Source organism: Tachysurus fulvidraco, chromosome 20 (genome assembly GCF_022655615.1).
Source record: "Tachysurus fulvidraco isolate hzauxx_2018 chromosome 20, HZAU_PFXX_2.0, whole genome shotgun sequence".
In the NCBI taxonomy this organism is placed as follows: domain Eukaryota; kingdom Metazoa; phylum Chordata; class Actinopteri; order Siluriformes; family Bagridae; genus Tachysurus; species Tachysurus fulvidraco.
In genome coordinates, this window is record NC_062537.1 from 18,764,345 (window position 1) to 18,786,194 (window position 21,850).

The window sequence follows — 21,850 nt, forward strand, 5'->3', positions numbered from 1 at the left end:
CACACACACACTCTTGATAGAGATGAAAAGACTAAGTTAAAAACTGTGATTTTTCTGACAGCTACAGTAAGTGTATCTCAGCCATCTATCATGAAGCTTATTACACCAAACTGTATCATTAAGTAAATCGATAAACATCCGATAATCTTGAAAATTGAAAAGTTTATGACAACGTTTCGTATTAAAGAAAAAATAATGTCATACAGTAATAAAAAAATAATAAAGTTAAAAAAATTAAGTGCATAATGAAGAGGAAAAACATAATCCATCAAATTTATTTGGCAGCACGTACAGTTCAGCTGAGAACAGAAAAAAATCTTTTATCTTATAAAACAATTTATTAAGAGATTGATCAGTAAACAAGACTCAACTTTAAAAAAAAACAGACATACAAACAAAATTTAAGTCAAATACAAAAATATGACGAATTAACGGCGGTTATTTTAGGGGAATTAAACGGCTGTAATCTGTGTAATCTGTGTGAACTGAAATATAGCCGAAGAATCACATAGCTTTGGTTTTATGTTATATTATCACGTTTGTAGTCATGAGGACAGAGTTCGGTTCGATCGCTCATCCTCAGTTCTGCTTAGTAATAAAACATTACACAATTCTAGCCCTTAATTGTGCCTGTGGATCTTCAGCATGAACGTACACACGTGATTGACTGGTGTCGCTTTGATTGACAGGTGATAAAATCCTGGTCCTAAAGTGATATTGTTTTTGTGGTCTGATCTACTTACCCTATTCTCCCAGTTGTGAAATTTCTCTCTGAATTTATTTACAGCTTTAATTCACACCCCGACACCTAACACCTAACACACAAGAGTTTTTTTTAAAGGCACAAAGGAAAAACTCTAAATGTTTCTCCGAGAGTTTAGACAAAAAACTCAAATTTTAAAAGCCTGAGAAGAAAAAATTCTGTCTAGATAAATACGTAAGTGTTCCAAAACATATCGTCTGGAATGAACCGTCAAAGCGAGTCCTACATTTATACATAAGACAAGCTGCTGAAATGTCACGTAAATTTTTTCTTGTAAACGTCTATACTCATAGAGTTCACTTCCTGTGAAATTCCACTTCCTGTGCAGTGAAACAGTCAGTGTTTTTGTCTCCTGGTGTTGGTGCGTTAGGAGGAAGTGATGTTGCGGTATGTTTGTGGAGAGTTTTGAGCTACAGGGGACTCGGCTAATGGGAAAAGCACCGGGCGGCTCTTCACGGGTCGGCGTAAGAAACGACCTGAGGTCACGAGATCACCATAACCGCGAGCATGCGAAAAGGCGTAACCGGAGCGACGGGTGCTGATGCGTCGCCGTGGGAACCGGCGAGTGGGAGGAGTGATTACAGCTTTGGCTTCTCTGATTTTATAACGCACCTGAGGAGAGAGAGTGTGAAAGTGAAAGAGAGTGTGTGAGAGAGAGAGAGAGAGAGAGAGAGAGAGAGAGAGAGAGAGAGAGAGAGAGAGAAAGAAAGAGGTCATGATGATGTATATTCAGGGTCATAATATTAGTAAAGGCAATATTCCAGTAATAAACAGCTTATTATGATGCGTGTGTGTGTGTGTGTGTGTGTGTGTGTGTGTGTGTGTGTGTATGTGTGTGCGCGCGCGTGTGTGTGTGTGTGTGTATGTGTGTGTGTGTGTATGTGTGTGCGCGCGTGTGTGTGTGTGTGTGTGTGTGTGTATGTGTGCGCGCGCGCGTGTGTGTGTGTGTGTGTGTGTGTGTGTGTGTGTGTGTGTGTGTGTGTGTGTGTGTATACGCGTGCGCATGTGTACCTTGTCATTGATGGTTGGTTGTAGCTGGCTCCGGAGGAATCTAAAAGCCAGCACAGGCAGTGCACACAGGATGGTGGTAAGGAAGATGGTGAGCCAAACATTGGGTTGGCTCAGGGAATTCCTTGCTGTGCCTGATACACACACACACACACACACACACACACACACACACAAACACACAAACACACATATATATATATACACACACACACCACACCATTGCTGCCTAAGTATTACCTACTTTAATATAATACATAATGTAACAGATTTTTCCTCTACACTACCAGTGCAGGTCATTTTGCCCTGTCAGTGTGCAGCTCTATAGCAGGTGACTCACCGATGAAGGGGAAGGAGGAGGTGAAGATGAGAAACATGCCGTTGCTGTACATGGTGAATGTGATGGCAAAATACACAGACAGACTTCCCCAAAGGAAGAACTGATTCACCGCCGTCCAGTAATACGTGTCCAAACCCAGCTTTAACAAAACACACACAGTCTGTTACTAATGAAATAAATACATCTGATACTATTACATTCAGTTCAATAAAAAAACATTTTAATAATCCTCATAGATTCTTATTAATCCGTTACCATCTCCACGACATATTTAACTCACTATATTCATGAAAAAATGCATTACAGATCCAGCCATTAACATTCAGGCATTCGTTCTGTCTATTGTTAGCAATTATAATAGTATTGGCACCCTTGTCTCCGCCTAATGAAAATATAAGTAAGTCAGAAAAGTAAAAGTTTTCAGACTTTTTAGAGTAAAAGTTTAAAGTAAAAAAAATAACAAATAAAAATTTAAATTCCAATTTTAACGAAATTCACAAAGACACTTTTGAATTTTGTGGAAAGTAAAGAAAATAAAGAAAAGAATTACAGCCACTTACATGAATGTTGACAGCGAAGAGCAGGCAGGTCTGGGCGAGCAGTGCGAACGACTGGTAGTCGGCGATGTCTTTGCCGTCGTCGCGCACCGTGTCGTGCATCGCGGCATAGGGCAGGAAAAAGAGCACGAGCGAGCTGTAGCAGCTGTGCAGCAGGATCTTAAAAAATTCCACCATACTGAAGTACATGTTCTGTTGCCCCGGGGCATACAGTTGAGGGTAATGGAGGCTCCAGCGGTCATTAACATCCTGAGGGTTAATATACAGCTATAACACTCACAGTACTGCAAAGGGAGTTATTAAATAATAACCACAGCTGGAGGACACACCTGATCGAAGAGACTCAGGCCGATGACCGGTAAGGCTGTGTACACCAGGTTATAAAGTGTAATAAACCACTCATCGTACACCGTCTGGTTCAACAATAAAAAAAACAGAACACAAGTCTAACAACAAGCTACTAAAGGGTCACTCATATGTCTGCATATGACATCAGACTGCTGACAGGAATTTAAATATACAACTATAAACTGGACATTTCTTCCACACCATACAGCCAAACATTGATCAACAGACAGACAGACAGACAGACAGACAGACAGACAGACAGACAGACAAAGATGATCTGATAGACAGGTAGGTTGATAGATGTTTAGAAGGAAACAAAATGGTAAACAAATAGAAGACTGGACAAGACAGATAGACGATTAAACATACATACTGTATGCACAGCGAGAAAGACAGATTAGATGTTTAGTTGGACATAAAGACACAGGCTGGAGAGAGACAGACATGCAGATGGACAAATATACAGATAGATATGACTGAACATAAAGGGGGAAAGAATGACAGACAGATGAAACTGCAGACAGGCAGATAGACAGGATGAAAAAGAGAGAGAGAGAGACAGGCAGAGAGAATGGGAGAGCGAGAGACAATCACAGTGACAGAGAGAAAGACAGACTGACAAACAGCAAGAGAGCGACAAAATGGCAAAGAGAAAGACAGAGTGAAATATAGACAGACAGAATGTCAGACAGATCAGCAAATAGACAAACAAGAAAGAAAGAAAGAAAGAAAGAAAGAAAGGAAGGAAGGAAGGAAGGAAGGAAGGAAGACACTCACCTGGGCAGAGAAGCCACAGAAGAAAGCATACCAGAAGTGTACGAAGGTGAAGCTGAAGTTCTTGTAGAAGAAGTAGCGCAGGAACGTGCACATGCGCAGGTATGACCAACGTCCATGGACCAGCAGGAGGCGCTGCAGATACCGGAACTGAGCAAAGGAGAAATCACTGGATAGAACCGCCTGCATGCCCTCCTGCCCACTGATCCCCACTCCGATATGAGCCGCTACACCGGGGTTAAGCAGGAACACAGACAGACAGAGAGACAATAAAAGAAAGAAAGAAAGTGTAAATGTCTAAATGTTTATTCGTGTCATATTAAATCTCTTTTTTGATGATTTTTGATTGAGTTTTTGATGAACCCTCTTGTTCTTGTCCTGACCCTGCACCCGGCTCCACCCACCCTTAATCATGCTGACGTCATTGGCTCCGTCTCCGATGGCCAGGGTCACGGCTTTCTTGTGCTTCTTGACGAGATCCACCACCTGAGCTTTCTGCAGTGGGGTGACCCTGCAGCAGATCACCGTCTGACACATACACGCCATGCGCAACAGCTCCACCTCCAGGTCCTTCTGCAGAGCGTACGCCTGCACAGACACGGGTCGCTTCATCAACGTGTAACGACTCGTTTCATTTAATAGAATCGATTTACAACAAAACATTTTATTTAGCATTTTTTGACCTTGTCTCAAAGACACAAACCTTCTCTGGTTGATTAGATCTCAAATCTCATCAAAAAGCCTGTGACTTTTTTCCAACTGCATCGATCTAAATGATGACTAAATTATTTTTGATCCTCTTCAATGTTGATTTTAATAACCATTCATTAAGGATTAAAAGATTGGAGTGTGCTATCTGTGTGTGTGTGTGTGTGTGTCTCACCAGACTGTGTCCATTTATGACAAGGCCGTACTCTCCATCCACCTCCTCATCCATCACCACTTGCGGCGTTTTTCCCATAATCCTCCTCTTCATGTAGGGCGGTTCGTCCGGGGAATCCGGAGACATCTTTTTCCTGGCGTTCCTGAACATTTTATGAAATCATCGTAGACAGTTAAATTGAATTTTTTTGAGCATTAGCACCTGCATTATTAACATTACATGAATTATTATAAACTATAAAAGAAAAAATACAACATTTATTTCGAATGTAATTGTGTTTTATCTGAGATGTTTTATCCTTGACTTAAAGGCAGCGTCTCCGATTTTGGAGAAACGCTTCAGAAAACTGAGTCGGGACGAATAATAAACAAAAATCAAAACGAAAATCAAAACAAATGTGTAGCCAATGAGCAGAAAGGGGCGGGGCTTGTCAGTATGCGGCAGAGAGAGTGTTCAGTGCGCATGTGTGACATTAGCAGAAAGCGGTTTTAACATCGACATGGAGGATAAAAACAAAGAAAGAAAGAGAAGAAAGACTTACGATAAGGACAAGAAGTAGGACGTGTTAATATAGGATCAGCTTTCCAGCGCTGGAGAGAACTGAAGGAGCAGGAAGTCGGCCACATATTCACAGGTTGGAGTTTCCCGAGTCAATAACTCCTGAGCTAAACGCTGTTACTACACAAATAGCACCTCTTTTCTATCGTAGTAATGTAGAGAGGCAGCTACAACCGCGTTTTGTGTAGTAACAGCGTTTAGCTCAGGAGTTATTGACTCGGGAAACTCCGACCTGTGAATATGTGGCCGACTTTACTTAAGATGCCGAGGCGCTTTTTTCCTTCTCGATATGTGAGTAATGTTGGTTTTGCTTTGTTACACAGAACTAATATATGCCTTTGTCCTTTACATGATTATGCTTGTGTGGCATTTTTGTTTGTTTGTTTATCTGCAGGGGGACACGGTGGCTTAGTGGTTAGCATGTTCGACTCACACCTCCAGGGTTGGGGGTTAGATTCCCACCTCCTCCTTGTGTGTGTGGAGTTTGCATGTTCTCCCCGTGCCTCGGGGGTTTCCTCCGGGTACTCCGGTTTCCTCCCCCGGTCCAAAGACATGCATGGTAGGTTGATTGGCATCTCTGGAAAATTGTCCGTAGTGTGTGTGTGTGAGTGAATGAGAGTGTGTGTGTGCCCTGTGATGGGTTGGCACAGGGTGTATCCTGCCTCGATGCCCGATGACGCCGCAGATAGGCACAGGCTCCCCGTGACCTGAGAAGGTCAGTTAAGCGGTAGAGAATAAATGAATGTATGTTTATCTGCAATCGTATTGTTCTTTCCTTCAGCTATGATAAAGACACATTTCTTTCCATTAGTTGCCTGGGTTACGTATGTATGTGTGGGCGGAGCTATCGATACAGGGGTGGGACCCATTTGGGTTAGGGGCGTGTCTGTTTTGGTGATTTCAGATGTCAACATTGGCTTTCAAACATCGGAGACCCCACCTTTAATAAGTAGCTGTTATTTATATATGTGCTATCAAGCAGCGAGACTCACACCAGCTCCTCCCGCACCCCCTCCAGCGTGTCAGCAGAGATGATGAACACCTCGGTCATCTCCTCCCGCAGCATGTTGCAGGCATATCCGATGTTCTCCGCCGTCTCTGCATAAAAAAAGCAGATGATAAACATCTTCAGTAGAGAAATGTTGTAGGATTATGCAAAATTGTGACATGCTCATCTCAAAGGACATCAAATCAAATCCAAAAAATCATCTGAATTATGTGTTCCAGATAATTTCACCTTTTATTTTTAGGCCCTGCCTCCTACCAGAGTCTGAACTCAGATAAAAATAATTCAGTTTCATGGTGGAGTTATTTACTTTAACCTTAAAGTGGTAGCTATAAGCTTCCCTTTTTAGAAACACCTTTTAGACAGTTTTCTGACCTTGTTTGTCTCCTGTTAGCACCCAGATCTTAATGTTGGCTTTGGAAAGCTGCTCGATGGTCTGAGGAACTCCATCCTGCAGTTTATCCTCCACTGCAGTCGCCCCGATCAACTGCGCACACACACACACACACACACACACACACACACACACACACACACACACACACACACACACACACACACACACACACACGCACAGCTGTTTGAGAACACTTTCCACTAATTACTTTCTTTATAAATTCATTAATTATTCTAATAGGATTAATAAATTAATATTTATTTTATTTAATTACTTGCTTTAAATAATACTTTAGCAACCCTTGAATTATGAATGAATTATAAAGTCATTCATTAAATTAGTTAATAAATAAATACATTGTTTAATTCATTACTTCATAATATTTATCTATTATTTTTGTATAAAGTAATGTTTTTTTTTTATAAAAGTTTTATAAATTTTCTTTGCAAAACTAGGTGGTAAAGGAGGCTTGGTCTCTCTCAAGAAGGTGTGGCCTATGTGCAAATTAGTCACAAGGAAATAGGTGTGGCTTATTTTCCTTTTAGTGGCACTGAAGGAGGAGTGGCCTATGTATATGTCACTCCCACTTAAAGAGGTGTGGCCTATGTATATGCCACTACCACTGAAAGAGGTGTGGCCTATGTATATGCCACTACCACTGAAAGAGGTGTGGCCTATGTATATGTCACTCCCACTGAAAGAGGTGTGGCCTATGTATATGTCACACCCAATGAAAGAGGTGTGATCTCTGAGCCTGTCTGTCACAGTGAAGGAGGCGTGGCCTATCTCCCTGTCATTCCTCACGAAGAAGACATGGTCTTATAAAATGTGTCATCATTATTATATTTGATATAAAGACAAGATTTTTTATTTATTTTACCATCAGATCCTTTTCAATCTCTTCATAAATGTCATCTAGTTTAGCCTCACGGTCCTCCATTGCAGTGCTGGCCACATGGTGACGCTGTCTCCAAACAGCAAATTCTGCTTCATCCAAGTCTTTATAAGCCAGAGCCAGAGTGCGCAAGCCTTCACCGGCAAACTCCTACAGACACACACACGTGCACACACACAATGTCTATACATGTATAAACAGCCATTTTATGCACTTACACTCACTCATGCATGCACTCACACTCATGCAAGCACACACACTCATGCAAGCACTCACACTCATGCAAGCACTCACACTCATGCATGCACTCACACTCATGCAAGCACACACTCACTCACTCACTCACACTCATGCAAGCACACACTCACTCACTCACTCACACTCATGCAAGCACACACACTCATGCAAGCACTCACACTCATGCAAGCACTCACACTCATGCATGCACTCACACTCATGCAAGCACTCACACTCATGCATGCACTCACACTCATGCATGCACTCACACTCATGCAAGCACACACACTCATGCAAGCACACACACTCATGCAAGCACACACACTCATGCAAGCACACACACTCATGCAAGCACACACTCACTCACTCACTCACACTCACTCACTCACACTCTCTCACACACACACACATACATACATTGAGGTGCCCAGTGGTGGCCTCCATTAGTTTGGAGCAGGACGGATGAAGCCTCTCAAAGATAATGGTGTCCGCCCCCTTACAGTACAGAGTGAGCTTGCCACTTGGACTCCGCACTACACACACACACACACACACAAACAAACATACACACAATTATAACATCATCCAACATTATTTTTGTTCAGGTATCTGGGTAGCTTAGCTAAACATATGATAAATTACTATAGTGTAATTAAAACCAGTATTAGAAGCTGTCTTCTTTTAGTACCATCCAAAGAAATTATGAGAAAAGCTACCTGTCATGCTACATAATAATAATAAAGTTTGCAACTGGCTAATAAAATGCCAAATGTGATCGTGCGGCTGTGGAGATCATGCTAAAAAATATTTATTAAAAAACAATTTAACTAACATTGTAAGAACCGGAAATATACAACAAACTGATGATCAGATAAGCAAACACAGTAATAATAGCAACGCAAATTGTGTTATATTGTGTTCCCGCTTTTATCTTTCTTTCTTTATTTCTTTCTTTCTTTCTTTCTTTCTTTCAAACTGGAGTAAATAAATAAAGACAAATTTTATGTGTTAGTTAATATGTTTTGTTTAGTTAATGATGTTAGCTTGCCTAGCCTTTGAGTTTGACAGCTATATATGATATTACCAATTACAGACATCCTCTTGCGGACGTTGTTGAAATCCAGCACGGCCAGCAGCTCGTACGTGGTGTGGACCCCCATCTCCACCACTGAGATGGTCTCGGGGGTACGAGTGCGAAACACAAAGCCAAAGTTCCTTGCAGCAGTGACCAGAGCTCCTTCATCAGGAGACTGAGCCTGGTAGAACAGCTGACCTGAAGAGGAAAAGAGTGTTTATTCATAGGTGGTAATGTCTATGTGTAAGTCTGTAAACAGACCTTTATAACAACTACACGCTAGCTAGCACACTGTATTAACCAGCATTTATACTGTGCCATTGCTTAGCAACACAACGTTTGCCACCTAAAGAAGAATGAAAGTTATTAAAGTGTGATTAATTATAGTACCTCTATATAACACATCTGAGGAAAACATTGACATATGTTGGATTAGCTTTCTTTATATTGTATGTATGCCTTTACATTGTCTATTTCAGCTCATAACTTGTCAGGACTCAGCCCGGACTTTGGCCATGTGCTTTTGTTGATGTTCTGTGTATGCTCTGCCCTTGTCTCCCCCCCCCACCTCTGCACACCCGTTCCTTATGTGGTAATTGTGTCGTGTATTTAACTGTGCCACGTTGCCTATGGCCGCGCGGAATCCTTATCTTCGGTTGTCGTCTTATGTTGTCCTGTGTCCTAGTCTGTGTCCCAGTTTCATGTTTTTTTTTAGTTATTAAATCCTGTTTATTTTTAAGCTATCCTGCATTTATTATTATTTTTAAGCTATCCTGCATTTATCCTGCTATCGTCTATTTTATCCCCGCGTTACTGACACAACTATGTATGCTAGCTACCTAGTCTGTTTTTTTACCGTCAAATTTAAACCCCTTTCTAAAAAATGTGCCAGCATATATGAAGAAATGAATAACATTCCAGACATTTTTGTCTTATTAAATGCGTCACAAGGTAATAGTGCTAGGTAACTAAACTGTTAGCCTTTTTTTTCTTTAAATATATAATAAAATCAGTTCTTGTTCATAGAAAAACATTACAACACACACGATAGCATATTAAAGAACGTCACATCTGAGGTAAATATTAATATTCTTAATGGATTTGTCTTGTTTATACTTTCATTCTGCTGTAAATTGTTTGTATACAGACATAACTACATCCTAGCTAGTAAGCTAGTTGAACTGGTTTTCAATTAAGCATACAGGTATCATCTAACCAAACAGTGTTCATTCACACTGTAACTGTGTTAAAAATACAACACAATACAATACAATATTAGTTGCATACTGCACAATGGCGATTATTATTAGTAGCAATTTACCAGAACATGTTAACTAGCTAGTCATAAATTAAATAAAGTGAGTAAAATAAAGACGATTAATTTCAGAGCCCTACATAGCCCTCCCTTACCCTCAGTCTTCTCCTCAGGCATGACGGTGTGACACAGTGCAAGTAGTCTGAAGAAAGCCTGAACCTCAGGAGTTCCCAACTTCACCTCCTCCACGAGTGCATGATCGTAGAAGTAGAACTTTGGGTCAGCCAGAGAGTTCCAGGAAAAGTCTACAGTTTCCGTCTTCTACAAAAGGAAGATAGATGAAACAGAGAAAGCTAAATAGTTGTCTTGTCTCGCTTTGATTTTCTATATACTGTATGTATTGTGGACACATACAAATATACCATTTCATTTGTTACAGACCTCAGTGATCTCTACTCTTTGTCCAGCAAAGTCCTGAACTTCTCCTGGTGAGAAAAAAAATGTTATTTAGATTATACATGCTAAAGCTAATGCTATTAATATAAGCTCTCTGTCATACTGTATTTGGCCGACCTGCTGAAAGCAACACTCAAACTAAGATTACAATTTATTTGTAGATCATTTAGTGGACCTCAATGAGAAACAACAAAAATATTTTTAAAATATATCTAAAAAAGAAATACTATCATCACACAGTAATATATTTGAGGACTGACAGAAGCACGATTTAAGAAAAATCTCAGGGTCTCACCGTATGATTTGCCGTTGATGGAGCAGCGATTGAAGGTCATAATGTTCTGTGTTAAGGTGCCCGTCTTGTCAGAGAAGATGTATCTGATTTGGCCGAGCTCTTCGTTTAGTGTTGTGGTCCTGGCCTGCGCTGGAGTATCGCTCTTAGCATGGTACATCTTTCTGTCCCAGTCAATATAGTAGCTGTTTCCAAGTCGGAGGATCTCCACACTACGTCAGGAAAAATAAAAAGGTAAACGAAAATCACGTGTAAATTAGCAGGTGTCTGCATGACAAAAAATGATTCGCATTTGGTGACACCCACAAAATTCCATAAAAGGTAAAGCACACGTAGCTGAAATGATGAGTGAACAGCAAAAAAAAATATTTCCAATTAGTTTATTGAACAGAATAACATTCATTCATTCATTTTCTACCGCTTATCCGAACTACCTCGGGTCACGGGGAGCCTGTGCCTATCTCAGGCGTCATCGGGCATCGAGGCAGGATACACCCTGGACGGAGTGCCAACCCATCACAGGGCACACACACACACTCATTCACTCACACACTACGGACAATTTTCCAGAGATGCCAATCAACCTACCATGCATGTCTTTGGACCGGGGGAGGAAACCGGAGTACCCGGAGGAAACCCCCGAGGCACAGGGAGAACATGCAAACTCCACACACACAAGGTGGAGGCGGGAATCGAACCCCCAACCCTGGAGGTGTGAGGCGAACGTGCTAACCACTAAGCCACCGTGCCCCCCAACAGAATAACAATTTCTTGAAAATGCCAAACAATAGAAGGCCAAATTATGGAAAATGTACTTTAGATGTGAATTAAGAAAAACTAGTAAGAAAAAATATCCCTCATGTCATTTTGAAAAAAAAAAACCCAGAAAGTCATGTTAGCATGACAGGAGACCCAATGATGGTACGTTAGGTATTATACTGAAATAAAAATCATGTGAATTCACTGCAAGGTAAGTTATCAGGATAAAGTGAGGATCAGACTGACCTTACATAGAGTGAAATGGGCACCACTGTGTTCAGGATGATGACGTAGGACCAGAAGGTGAGAAAACTTGACATATTGGCATCAGCGCCATCCTGACGAGGGAGGAAGGCTGTAAACGCGGTGCCCTCCTGATGCTCCCAAATCGAGCTCCCGATAGCCAGAACCGTGCACATAAACGCCAAGAAGCCGAAAATCTGCAGGATAAAAAGACGTACAGTAACGAAATAAAAATGAAAATATCCTCCACATCAGCTGACTTTTTTTTTTTTTTTTTTTAGACCAAATGCATTTTTATTTTTAAATCACTCACAAACAGAACCAGGACGTTCATCATGTGATCGATGCTCGTTCGCTTGAATATCGATTTCCCAGAGTTCTGCATCAGCTTGGTGTCAGGACCTGGTGCGGTTCAGAAAAAAAACCACTGAAATGTGCGAGAACATCTAAAGGAAATCATCTATCTCTAAAAAAAACAAAAAAAAAAAAACAAAACTGCATTTTGTTATTTATTGTTTTGAGCTCTAGGAAATCTATATTTCTATCCATTAACTCTGACAACTACACACCTTCCTGATTAGTTACTTAGTTCAAATATATGTAGTTAAATGCTTTTTGACTATCTGAGTGATAAAAAGTAGAATAAATATTGAAATAAAGTAAATATAATAATACTAAAATTTTAAAATATCTCTATAAATTTAAACCAACAAGCAAAGGAAAATTAGTGTATAGAAATAATAATTATTATAAATAATAATAATAATAATAATAATAATAATAATAATAATAATAATAATAATAATAATAAGTATTAGGGGGCACATTGGCTTAGTGGTTAGCACGTTTGCCTCACACCTCCAGGTTTGGGGGTTTGATTCCCACCTCCGCCTTGTGTGTGTGGAGTTTGCATGTTCTCCCCGTGCCTCGGGGGTTTCCTCCCCCGGTCCAAAGACATGCATGTAGGTTGATTGGCATCTTTGGAAAATTGTCCGTAGTGTGTGTGTGTGAGAGTGAATGAGAGTGTGTGTGCCCTGTGATGGGTTGGCACTCCATCCAGGGTGTATCCTGCCTCGATGCCCGATGACGCCTGAGACGCCTGAGACCCCGTGACCCGAGTAGTTCAGATAAGCGATAGAAAATGAATGAATGAATGAATAATAAGTAATCAGAATTTAGTTAGTCTTATAAAGCTATAGAAAAGTTCATAGTTCATGAGGACTGAACTTTGAATGAACTTATAAGTGGTCATGTTGCTGATAATCATCAGTTGTAAACATGGGGAAAATATCATTATTCGTCTTGTATGTGAATACGTCATGTATTTAAGATAATCCCTTTGAAACATGTCCCATATTCAACACTTTAATTCTATTACAATTTTTAAAAAATGTAATTTTAATTGCTTTATTTTATATCTTTCAGTGGGGGCAGAGTCAGAACAAACCCATGACAGGTGTGTGATAGCCTAGAGGATAAGGTGTTGGGCTACCAATCGGAAGGTTGTGAAGTTTGATCCCAGGTCTACCAAGCTGCCACTGTTGGGCCCCTGAGCAAGGCCCTTAACGCTCAGTTGTATAAAAAAAAAAAAATTAGATAATATAAGTCACTCTGTTATAAGGGCATCTGCCAAATGTTGGAAAAGAAATGATCAGAGATGGGATCAGCCATGCTGCTGTGATCAAATCAGATCATCTCACTCCAACTTTCTTATTATTATCATAATCATGTGACTCCTATTTATTTACAATGTTTTATGATTTTTATGAAATATTATTTTACCCTTTAATATTTAAGTATTTTTTCATTCTTCTTCTTTTTTTGGGTTTTCACTAAACCAAATTGTGGCTAGGTTTTTTGTCTATAATGTGATAAATATAGATATTATATTAAAGATAAGATTCATTAGAATTGTCTGCCTCCATTCTTTGTTTTTATGTCATCCAGGTAAAATCCAGTCCGGTTTAGTCCAATCCGGACCATAATATTAATTCTGTGTTTTAGTGAAATAAGCTATTGGTATTGATGACATACTGTAAGCTATTAGTAACTCAGATAGACAGACGAGTTTGGCTTCTGCTGCGTACCTCCAAACAGCACAAGGCCGAAACACCATTCTGTGTTGCGCAGCGTGCAGCCGCGCAGCAGAATCCTCTCGTTATCCAGAGCGAATGTTTCTCCTCCGACCGTCAGAGTTCCTGTAAACTTATCCAAACGGTTGTTGGGAGGCTCACAGCAAACCTCACCTGATTAAACACACCCAGAACAGAGGTTAAACACACACAAACAGCAGAAAATAAACACACTGATTTGAGGTAGTTTAGTGACCTCCCTGGTAAATAAGGTGATTCTTTAGGCACAAAACCTAACTGCCTCGGTTTCTGCCAAATGTGAATTATTTGCATGCCTGAAATTCATCTTAATGCCATGAGGTGGCAATATTTTTAAAACTAGCGATCCACATGAAAAATAAAGTGCTCTTTTTATATTTGAAAAATATCTCCTTCAGCAAGAACATTAATAATTGCATGGCGTGCCAATAGTTTTGAAACCAGTGTTTTGCAGCACTGACGTTGTATCTAGCTAGTTCTCTAGTCATGAATATTTATACATTATTATTTACATATGTAAATGATGTCTGTTTATTTATATAGTCAAATCACGACTATTTGTTTGACACGTTAACATTAGCTTTCGTTACCATAACGTTGAATTCCTTGGTTAAACCTTTGTTTGTCAAATAAATATTTAGATTATGATATTATTTCAACCCTGACTGTTTATTCTCGGTTCACTACCCTGTGTTTCCATGACGCCTTTCTGTAGGACTCACCGTTAAAAGCTGCCAGTTTGTCAATGTTATCTCCCATTTCACCTGTGACTGTCAGAGACTGTTTCACCTTCAGATTGGTCTCACTGAGAGAGAGAGAGAGAGAGAGAGAGAGAGAGAGAGAGAGAGAGAGAGAGAGAGAGAGAGAATGAACGAGAAGAAACCGGAGGATTTTATATATATAGGTTTTATGTGTAGTGACCCGGTTCTGACCCGTCCAGTTCAGCCGTCTCGATGTAGATGAGGTTCAGAGGCTCGCTGCTGGACAGTAATAGAAGATCAGCCTGCTCGGGACAGAAGAAAGGGAACAGTGAGGAAGGAGGAGGAGGAGGAGATGTGAATGAGGAGAGAATAAAGAAGTGTGGGAGACAAACGAGTGCACGAGTGTGTGGAAAAATATTCACCGTGACAAACTGGTTGTTCTCCAGCTTAACGATGTCTCCAACCTGAACGTTCATCCATTTTTCAGTCCTTAGTCTGTTAGAGGAAAAAAAAAATCACTTAGAAAAGATAAGGAAGAAAAGCATGTGCTATATATATATATATATATATATATATATATATATATATATATATATATATATATATATATATATATATATACACACAAACAAAAATACAACAAAAATATTATTATTATTATTATTATTATTATTGTTATTATTATTATTATATTTATTTTTTTATTTTTTTTAATCATTGTTATTTTTTACATGATTATACGTAAATATTAAAAGACAGATAATAAATGTAAACATTTATAAACAGCTTATCAAAACTTATATCTATGCTGCATTGATTTATATAGATTTATATAGATTTTTATATATATATTTTTAATTAGTGATCAAAGTCTAAAATTCAGTTTGTTTTCCACAAAGTCAAACTTTATCAAGAATTAATTTTAAATGTATTAAATGCATTAAGACAGTTCGGTCTGATCACATTTATGTAATATGGTTGTTTCTCAGGCTGGAATAAATAGATTTTTTACTTTAACGCCTCTGATGTGTTTTAGCTACGTGTGTGTGGAGGAGCAGCAGGAGAAACTCACTGTCCGTCGATGAGGACGTCGACCTTCCGATTGTTCACCTGTCTGTCGTTTTTGTGTCTGTTCTGCAAACAAAGGGGAAAAAAGTGTCTGAGACAGAGTTTTTCCGTGTGTGTGTGTGTGTGTGTGTGTGTGTGTGTGTGTGTGTGTGTGTGTGAGTAAGTAAATTCTAATTATAAAAAGCATTAGCTTTCACCAACCAGGTCTTCTTTTTATTTGCTAGGCTTTTCACTTTGCAGTTAGCTTCACATGCTAGATCCTGCACATTCTATAAGTTCTGCTAGTTTAGTTCAGGTTAACCAGGTCACCTGGTCTCATACAGACAATTTATTAGTAAAAGCTTAGTTCTGATAAAGCTGTGTGACGGATGTGAAATTAGACTTGAAGTTTAACCCAAAGAAACCAGTCTGAGCCACGTTCATGTAGAAAGTGGGGCATCAGCATACACATCAGTTCCAGATGTGGGAAAGCTTGAACACAGTGATTTTATTATATAATTAGAGCTTTCAGCTTTGATCTGAATCAGTGGTGTAACATGAACCGCACTCACGATGTCGTCTGAACCGTCTTTGGCCAGTGTGATGCTCAGCACCAGGAGCAGCGGAACCACTGTAGTGAACCATGACAGAGATGAGATCGACGGGATCAACTGCAACACAATAAACACCATCAACATCACAACAAACACCATCAACAGCACAATAAACACCATCAACATCACAACAGACACCATCAACAGCATAATAAATACAATCAGCATCACAACAAACACTATCAACAGCACAACAAACACCATCAACAGCACAATAAACACCATCAACATCACAACAGACACCATCAACATCACAACAAACACCATCAACAGCACAACAAACACCATCAACAGCACAACAAACACCATCAACAGCACAATAAACACCATCAACATCACAACAAACACCATCAACATCACAACAAACACCATCAACAGCATAATAAATACAATCAGCATCACAACAAACACTATCAACAGCACAACAAACACCATCAACAGCACAATAAACACCATCAACATCACAACAGACACCATCAACAGCACAATAAACACCATCAACATCACAACAAACACCATCAACAGCACAACAAACACCATCAACATCACAACAAACACCATCAACATCACAACAAACACCATCAACAGCATAATAAATACAATCAGCATCACAACAAACACCATCAACATCACAACAAACACCATCAACATCACAATAAACACCATCAACATCACAACAAACACCATCAACATCACAACAAACACCATCATCACAATAAACACCATTGTCACAACAAACACCATTAACAACACAATAAACACCAAAAAATATCAACAAACACCATCATCAACACAATCAACAGCAAAACACACCCTAAAATTACAACACACCATACAAATCACAACAAACACCATCAACAACACAGTAAACACCAACATCACACAAACACCATCAACAACACAATAAACACCAACATCACACAAACACCATCAACAACACAATAAACACCAACATCACACAAACACCATCAACATTACAATAAATACCATCAACAGCAAAACACACCACAAACACCACAACACACCATCAACGTCACAACAGACAGCGACATCACAACAAATTCAACAGCACAAAGACCATCAACAACAAAACAAACACATTAAACAGCAAAACACCATCAAAACAAGACAAAGACCATCAACAGCACAAACATCTCCAACAACACAATAAACACCATCAACAACACAAACACTGTAAACAACATAAACATCACCAACATAACGAACACCATCAAAACCACAAAAACCATAACCAGCAAATGTCATCATCAAACACAACAAACACCACTGACAGCACAATAAACAGCATCAACACATGTTTTGTAAACACTTTAAACAAGAACAAAAACAACACAGATGGCAAAATGCCATAAACAAACATTATATATATATAAAGCATTAATAAAACAATAAACATTGTAAGTCCAACAAACACCAAAAGCATTACAAACACCATAAACAACACTTTATTAAGGGTTAATGTTAAAAAAAAGTCCATGTTATGTGTTGACCTTTCTGTCAGTATCATCTTTCTGTAACGAGTCGTGACACTGATAACACACACACACACACACACACACACACACACACACACACACACACACACACACACACACACACTTCCTGCAGTGTAGTGTGAGTGCACTTTTCACCTGTAAGATGAGCAGGAAGACGAAGTAGGCGTTGGCCAGACGCTGGAACTGCTCGAACAGATTAAGAGGCAGGAAGGTGAAGATGTTGTACTTAGAGGTTTTGATGGCGTTGTTCTGCAGGGACACAATCACAAGCTTATATACAGTCCACATACACACACACACACACACACACACACACTGTAGATATTATTTCCTCTCAGCACTGGTCTTTACTTACAGCATATTTAAAGGAGAGATTGAATTCTCTGTCGTTTGCTCGCAAGTGCCTTTCCCCTGTGCCACGAGAAAAAACAAATAATCCAAAGGTTATGCATTTATTATAGGAAATTATTTATATATCATTAATTTTGTAATATAAAACAAAATATCAATCTAAAATCACAAGAAATGACAAAGACTTTTACTAATACTAATTAAAAAACAGACCTAAATGCAGAAATAAATGTAGGCATGCGAATAAACGTAGTCAAGAATTTCAAGAAGAAAAAAAAATCTCTCAGGGAATTTTTCCTCGCCACAGTCACATCAGGCTTCAGCATTAGGGATAGAAATAAATCCATTTAAATATAAGTCCAATATTAATCCCTTATTTTTGGTCTAGATTTCTTATATTCTGTTTCATAATTTAGTTTGTTCCACCTCAAGCACACAGTTTGTCTAAAACTCTCCCAGATCATGTAAATGAGCTTCATCATGAGGATGTTGATGATGATGATGATGATGATGATGATTGACATACCCTGTACGTTTTCTTTCTTACTCTTCGCACCACACAGGGACAGAACAGAGCCCATCTTTCTTTTACACATCCAGCAGCATGCTAAAGAGAAGACATGAAATGAGAGAAAAAATAATAAATAAATTATAATTAATTACAGTAATTAATTAATTAATTAATTACAGTAATTAATTAATTAATTCATTAATTTATTTATGATAATAATAATAATAATCATAATAATAATAATAATAATAATAATAATAATAATAATAATAATAATAATAATAGAAGTTACAGAAGTTCAGGTTCTCCACCAGGTTTAAATCCCAAACTAACAAAAGAAGTGAATCTTAGATACCAAAATCCTGTGGAGTTTTGAGATTTCTGATTAGTCTGAAGGTGTTGGTGATTTTTCTATCACAGGATCGAACAAGTTGTTTTGGAAAAAGATTTCAACCAGTAAAGCTTTAAAATATATATATATATATATATATATATATATATATATATATATATATATATATAATTTTTATTGTCTTTAAAAAGTCTACATAACAGCTGGACTAAACAGGATAAAACTGCCATGTGTGTGTGTGTGTGTGTGTGTGTGTGTGAGTGTGAGAGAGAGAGAGAGAGAGAGAGAGAGAGAGAGAGAGAGAGAGAGGATAAGAGATAATCAGTACTTTATTAGTGTGTTTCCACACCCCATGTGGTTAATAATAAACCTGAAAAAGAGAACATTTTATAACCGTTCATCTTATCAGGACAAGACTGTAACGAGAAGGTGATGCTCGCTCTCTCTCTCTCTCTCTCTCTCTCTCTCGTGATACTGTAAGTACTGGATGATGTATTAGAAGATTATGTTAAAAGACATAAGCTTTAGAAATAAACAAAGAAATAAACTCTAATAAACAGTAGAACAGTCTGTTTAGTATTTTGTCAATATTTTCACGTCAATAAAAAAAGTTTTTTCCAGATCCAATCTTTCTGATCTAAAGCTGAGATCTGATCATATCTAAATGTCTATGTGATACAGATGGAGTCCTGTAATGAAATGAAATGAGGAAATTAGGGCATTGAAGCATTTATCATCATAACACATATACATTACATACATTACAGGGGAATTCTTTTCTTTGCATATCAATACGGAGGAGGTAGGGGTCATAGTACAGGGGCAGTTATGATACAGGGTGGAGCAGGGAGGGATAAGGGCCTTGATTATTTGCCCAATATACCGTAGGCGGTTTGGCAGTGCTGGGGCTTGAACCCTGACCTTCCAAGCAACTGCCCCATAATGTGTCCTCATAAAGTGTCCTCATAATGTGCCCCATAATGTGCCCCCTTGTGCCTTCAGAGTGTGTCCTCATAATGTGAACCCATATAAGTCAGATCAAGCCTGCTTTATTGTCAAATCTTCCACATGTACAGTACATACATACAGAGATGTCGTCATAATGTGCCCCCTTGGGCCCCATAATGTGAACCCATAATGTGTCCTCATAATGTGAACCCATAATGTGTCCTCATAATCTGCACACATAATGTGCCTCCACAATCTGCCTCTATAATGTGTCCCCATAATGTGGCCTCATAATCTGCCTCTATAATGTGTCCTCATAATGTGCCCCATAATGTGCCCCATAATGTTCCACCTTGTGCCCCTAATGTGGCCATGAGAATATCTTCACATATTCTTCACAATATCTTCTTATTCTGTAATAAAATAAATGACAGATGTCTTGGTGCAACATAGTTAAAGAGCTAAGAGTCGGTTAAAGGTGTGTGTGGGGCTGATCATCAGTGACAGAGTCTGTGTTTTCCGTCACGTACCAAAGTGTTTTATTCCTTTTATATCAGTATTAGTACGTTTTTTTTTCATTTCTTTTTTTTTTTTTATAAAGTCAACCACTTGTCATGTCTCTTCTTCTTTCTTACATTGTTTATTTACAGCTGGTATGGAACCCAATTTTTTTACCCAAAAATTTCACTAGCAGTGTTTTTTTTATTATTATTAATCTATAAAATATGTTATAAATCTTGTCAGAAGTCTGATCTACCTCAGAGGGCCCTTTGAAATCGGTGCAAATTACAGAAGAGATAAGACGCAAGCTGTAACCCTGAACGTTAGACCTGAAGCCTTTCAGCCATCCCAAACTATCCGGTCCAGGAAATGACACTAACGAAAAACATTATAATCTTTAAACTTTGTGGCTTTATAAGGCACAAATAAAGACATTTGTCTAGAGGCAGATTGATGAGAATACCAAAAAGTACAGGAAATGTTAATAAAGCTAATGTTTAACATCATTCAAATTTCAAAGCCCTTAAACCCTGACGGTGTCACAGCCATTTGAAACAGGTCACTGACATTCAGTTATGTGACGTATCTAACCGACCGCCATAACACACTACACGAGTGCACAATAAATATACGCTTATACTAAAATCACGACTAATCTACCTTCGGGAAAAGCTGGACGGTATTATTCGGAGTATTATTCCCTTTTCCCCAGAGAAATATCCAGTCTGTTAATGTTTGGTGAACAGAGGCATGAGTTTTATCAGTTCTATGAAAGTTCTTCCTTTATAAGTATCACAAAGTTCAACGACAAAACTATTTTCAGTGTAAAATTCAGACCAAGCTCTGAGACGTACCTGAATCACCAACGTCCCATCCAAGATTGTGAATAAACCTCGCCTGAAACTGTCCCTCACTGACACATAGGAACAGAACGGCGAGGAGGAGGAGGAGGAGGTGGAGGTGAAGGTGAAGGTGGACTGCAGCTCCCACAATGCAACACACCTACGCTTCACCAAGCAGGTGTGAGTACAGGAGTGTCCTGAGGCTGGGTGGAGTCTGATAAAGCCTGGCTGTTTTACTGTTCCAAAAGGCAAACATTAGCGTGATCTTTGGACTCTGGCAGCGAAGAACGTCCAGGAAAACAGAATAAACGAAGGAGGAGATCGTAAGCGGTGCTGACGGGAAGCTGATGGAATTCAGAACAACGCCACCACAGATCAGGAGGAACTGTGTGTAAATTTGTGTATGTTGTTCTGATGGGGTTATGAGTATGTAAGGATAGAGAGATGCTAATACGACAGAGAGAGAGAGAGAGAGAGAGAGAGAGAGAGAGAGAGAGAGAGAGAGAGAG

At 39.0% G+C, this 21,850-nt stretch overlaps 1 protein-coding gene across 1 annotated transcript; it reads right to left on the reverse strand.

The window, feature by feature from the left end:
* Positions 1 to 246: 246 nt before the first annotated feature.
* Positions 247 to 21,509, reverse strand: atp8b5b (ATPase phospholipid transporting 8B5b). Its single transcript, XM_027132634.2, has 28 exons — positions 21,354 to 21,509; positions 18,714 to 18,794; positions 18,192 to 18,247; positions 17,972 to 18,085; positions 16,278 to 16,376; positions 15,731 to 15,792; positions 15,081 to 15,153; positions 14,890 to 14,960; positions 14,680 to 14,762; positions 13,934 to 14,092; positions 12,160 to 12,248; positions 11,850 to 12,043; positions 10,848 to 11,056; positions 10,538 to 10,581; positions 10,252 to 10,417; positions 8,851 to 9,039; positions 8,184 to 8,299; positions 7,515 to 7,679; positions 6,613 to 6,724; positions 6,224 to 6,329; positions 4,674 to 4,815; positions 4,195 to 4,378; positions 3,794 to 4,017; positions 2,998 to 3,081; positions 2,672 to 2,917; positions 2,112 to 2,250; positions 1,775 to 1,905; positions 247 to 1,375 (listed from the first exon to the last, which is right to left on the reverse strand). The coding sequence occupies exons 2-28, from the start codon at positions 18,781 to 18,783 to the stop codon at positions 1,130 to 1,132; spliced, it is 3,573 nt and encodes a 1,190-aa protein (XP_026988435.2). The 5' UTR covers positions 18,784 to 18,794; positions 21,354 to 21,509; the 3' UTR covers positions 247 to 1,129.
* Between the last annotated feature and the right edge of the window lie 341 nt (positions 21,510 to 21,850).

Bases quoted from the DNA above. Each gene is read 5' to 3' on its own strand.
- atp8b5b (XM_027132634.2), bottom strand. From the start codon at position 18,783: ATGTGTAAAAGAAAGATGGGCTCTGTTCTGTCCCTGTGTGGTGCGAAG. The intron at 12,249-13,933 runs GTACGCAGCAGA...GAACCGCACCAG, and splicing joins CGGCCTTGTGCTGTTTGGAG to GTCCTGACACCAAGCTGATG. The intron at 11,057-11,849 runs GTCAGTCTGATC...TTCCTGACGTAG, and splicing joins CCCATTTCACTCTATGTAAG to TGTGGAGATCCTCCGACTTG.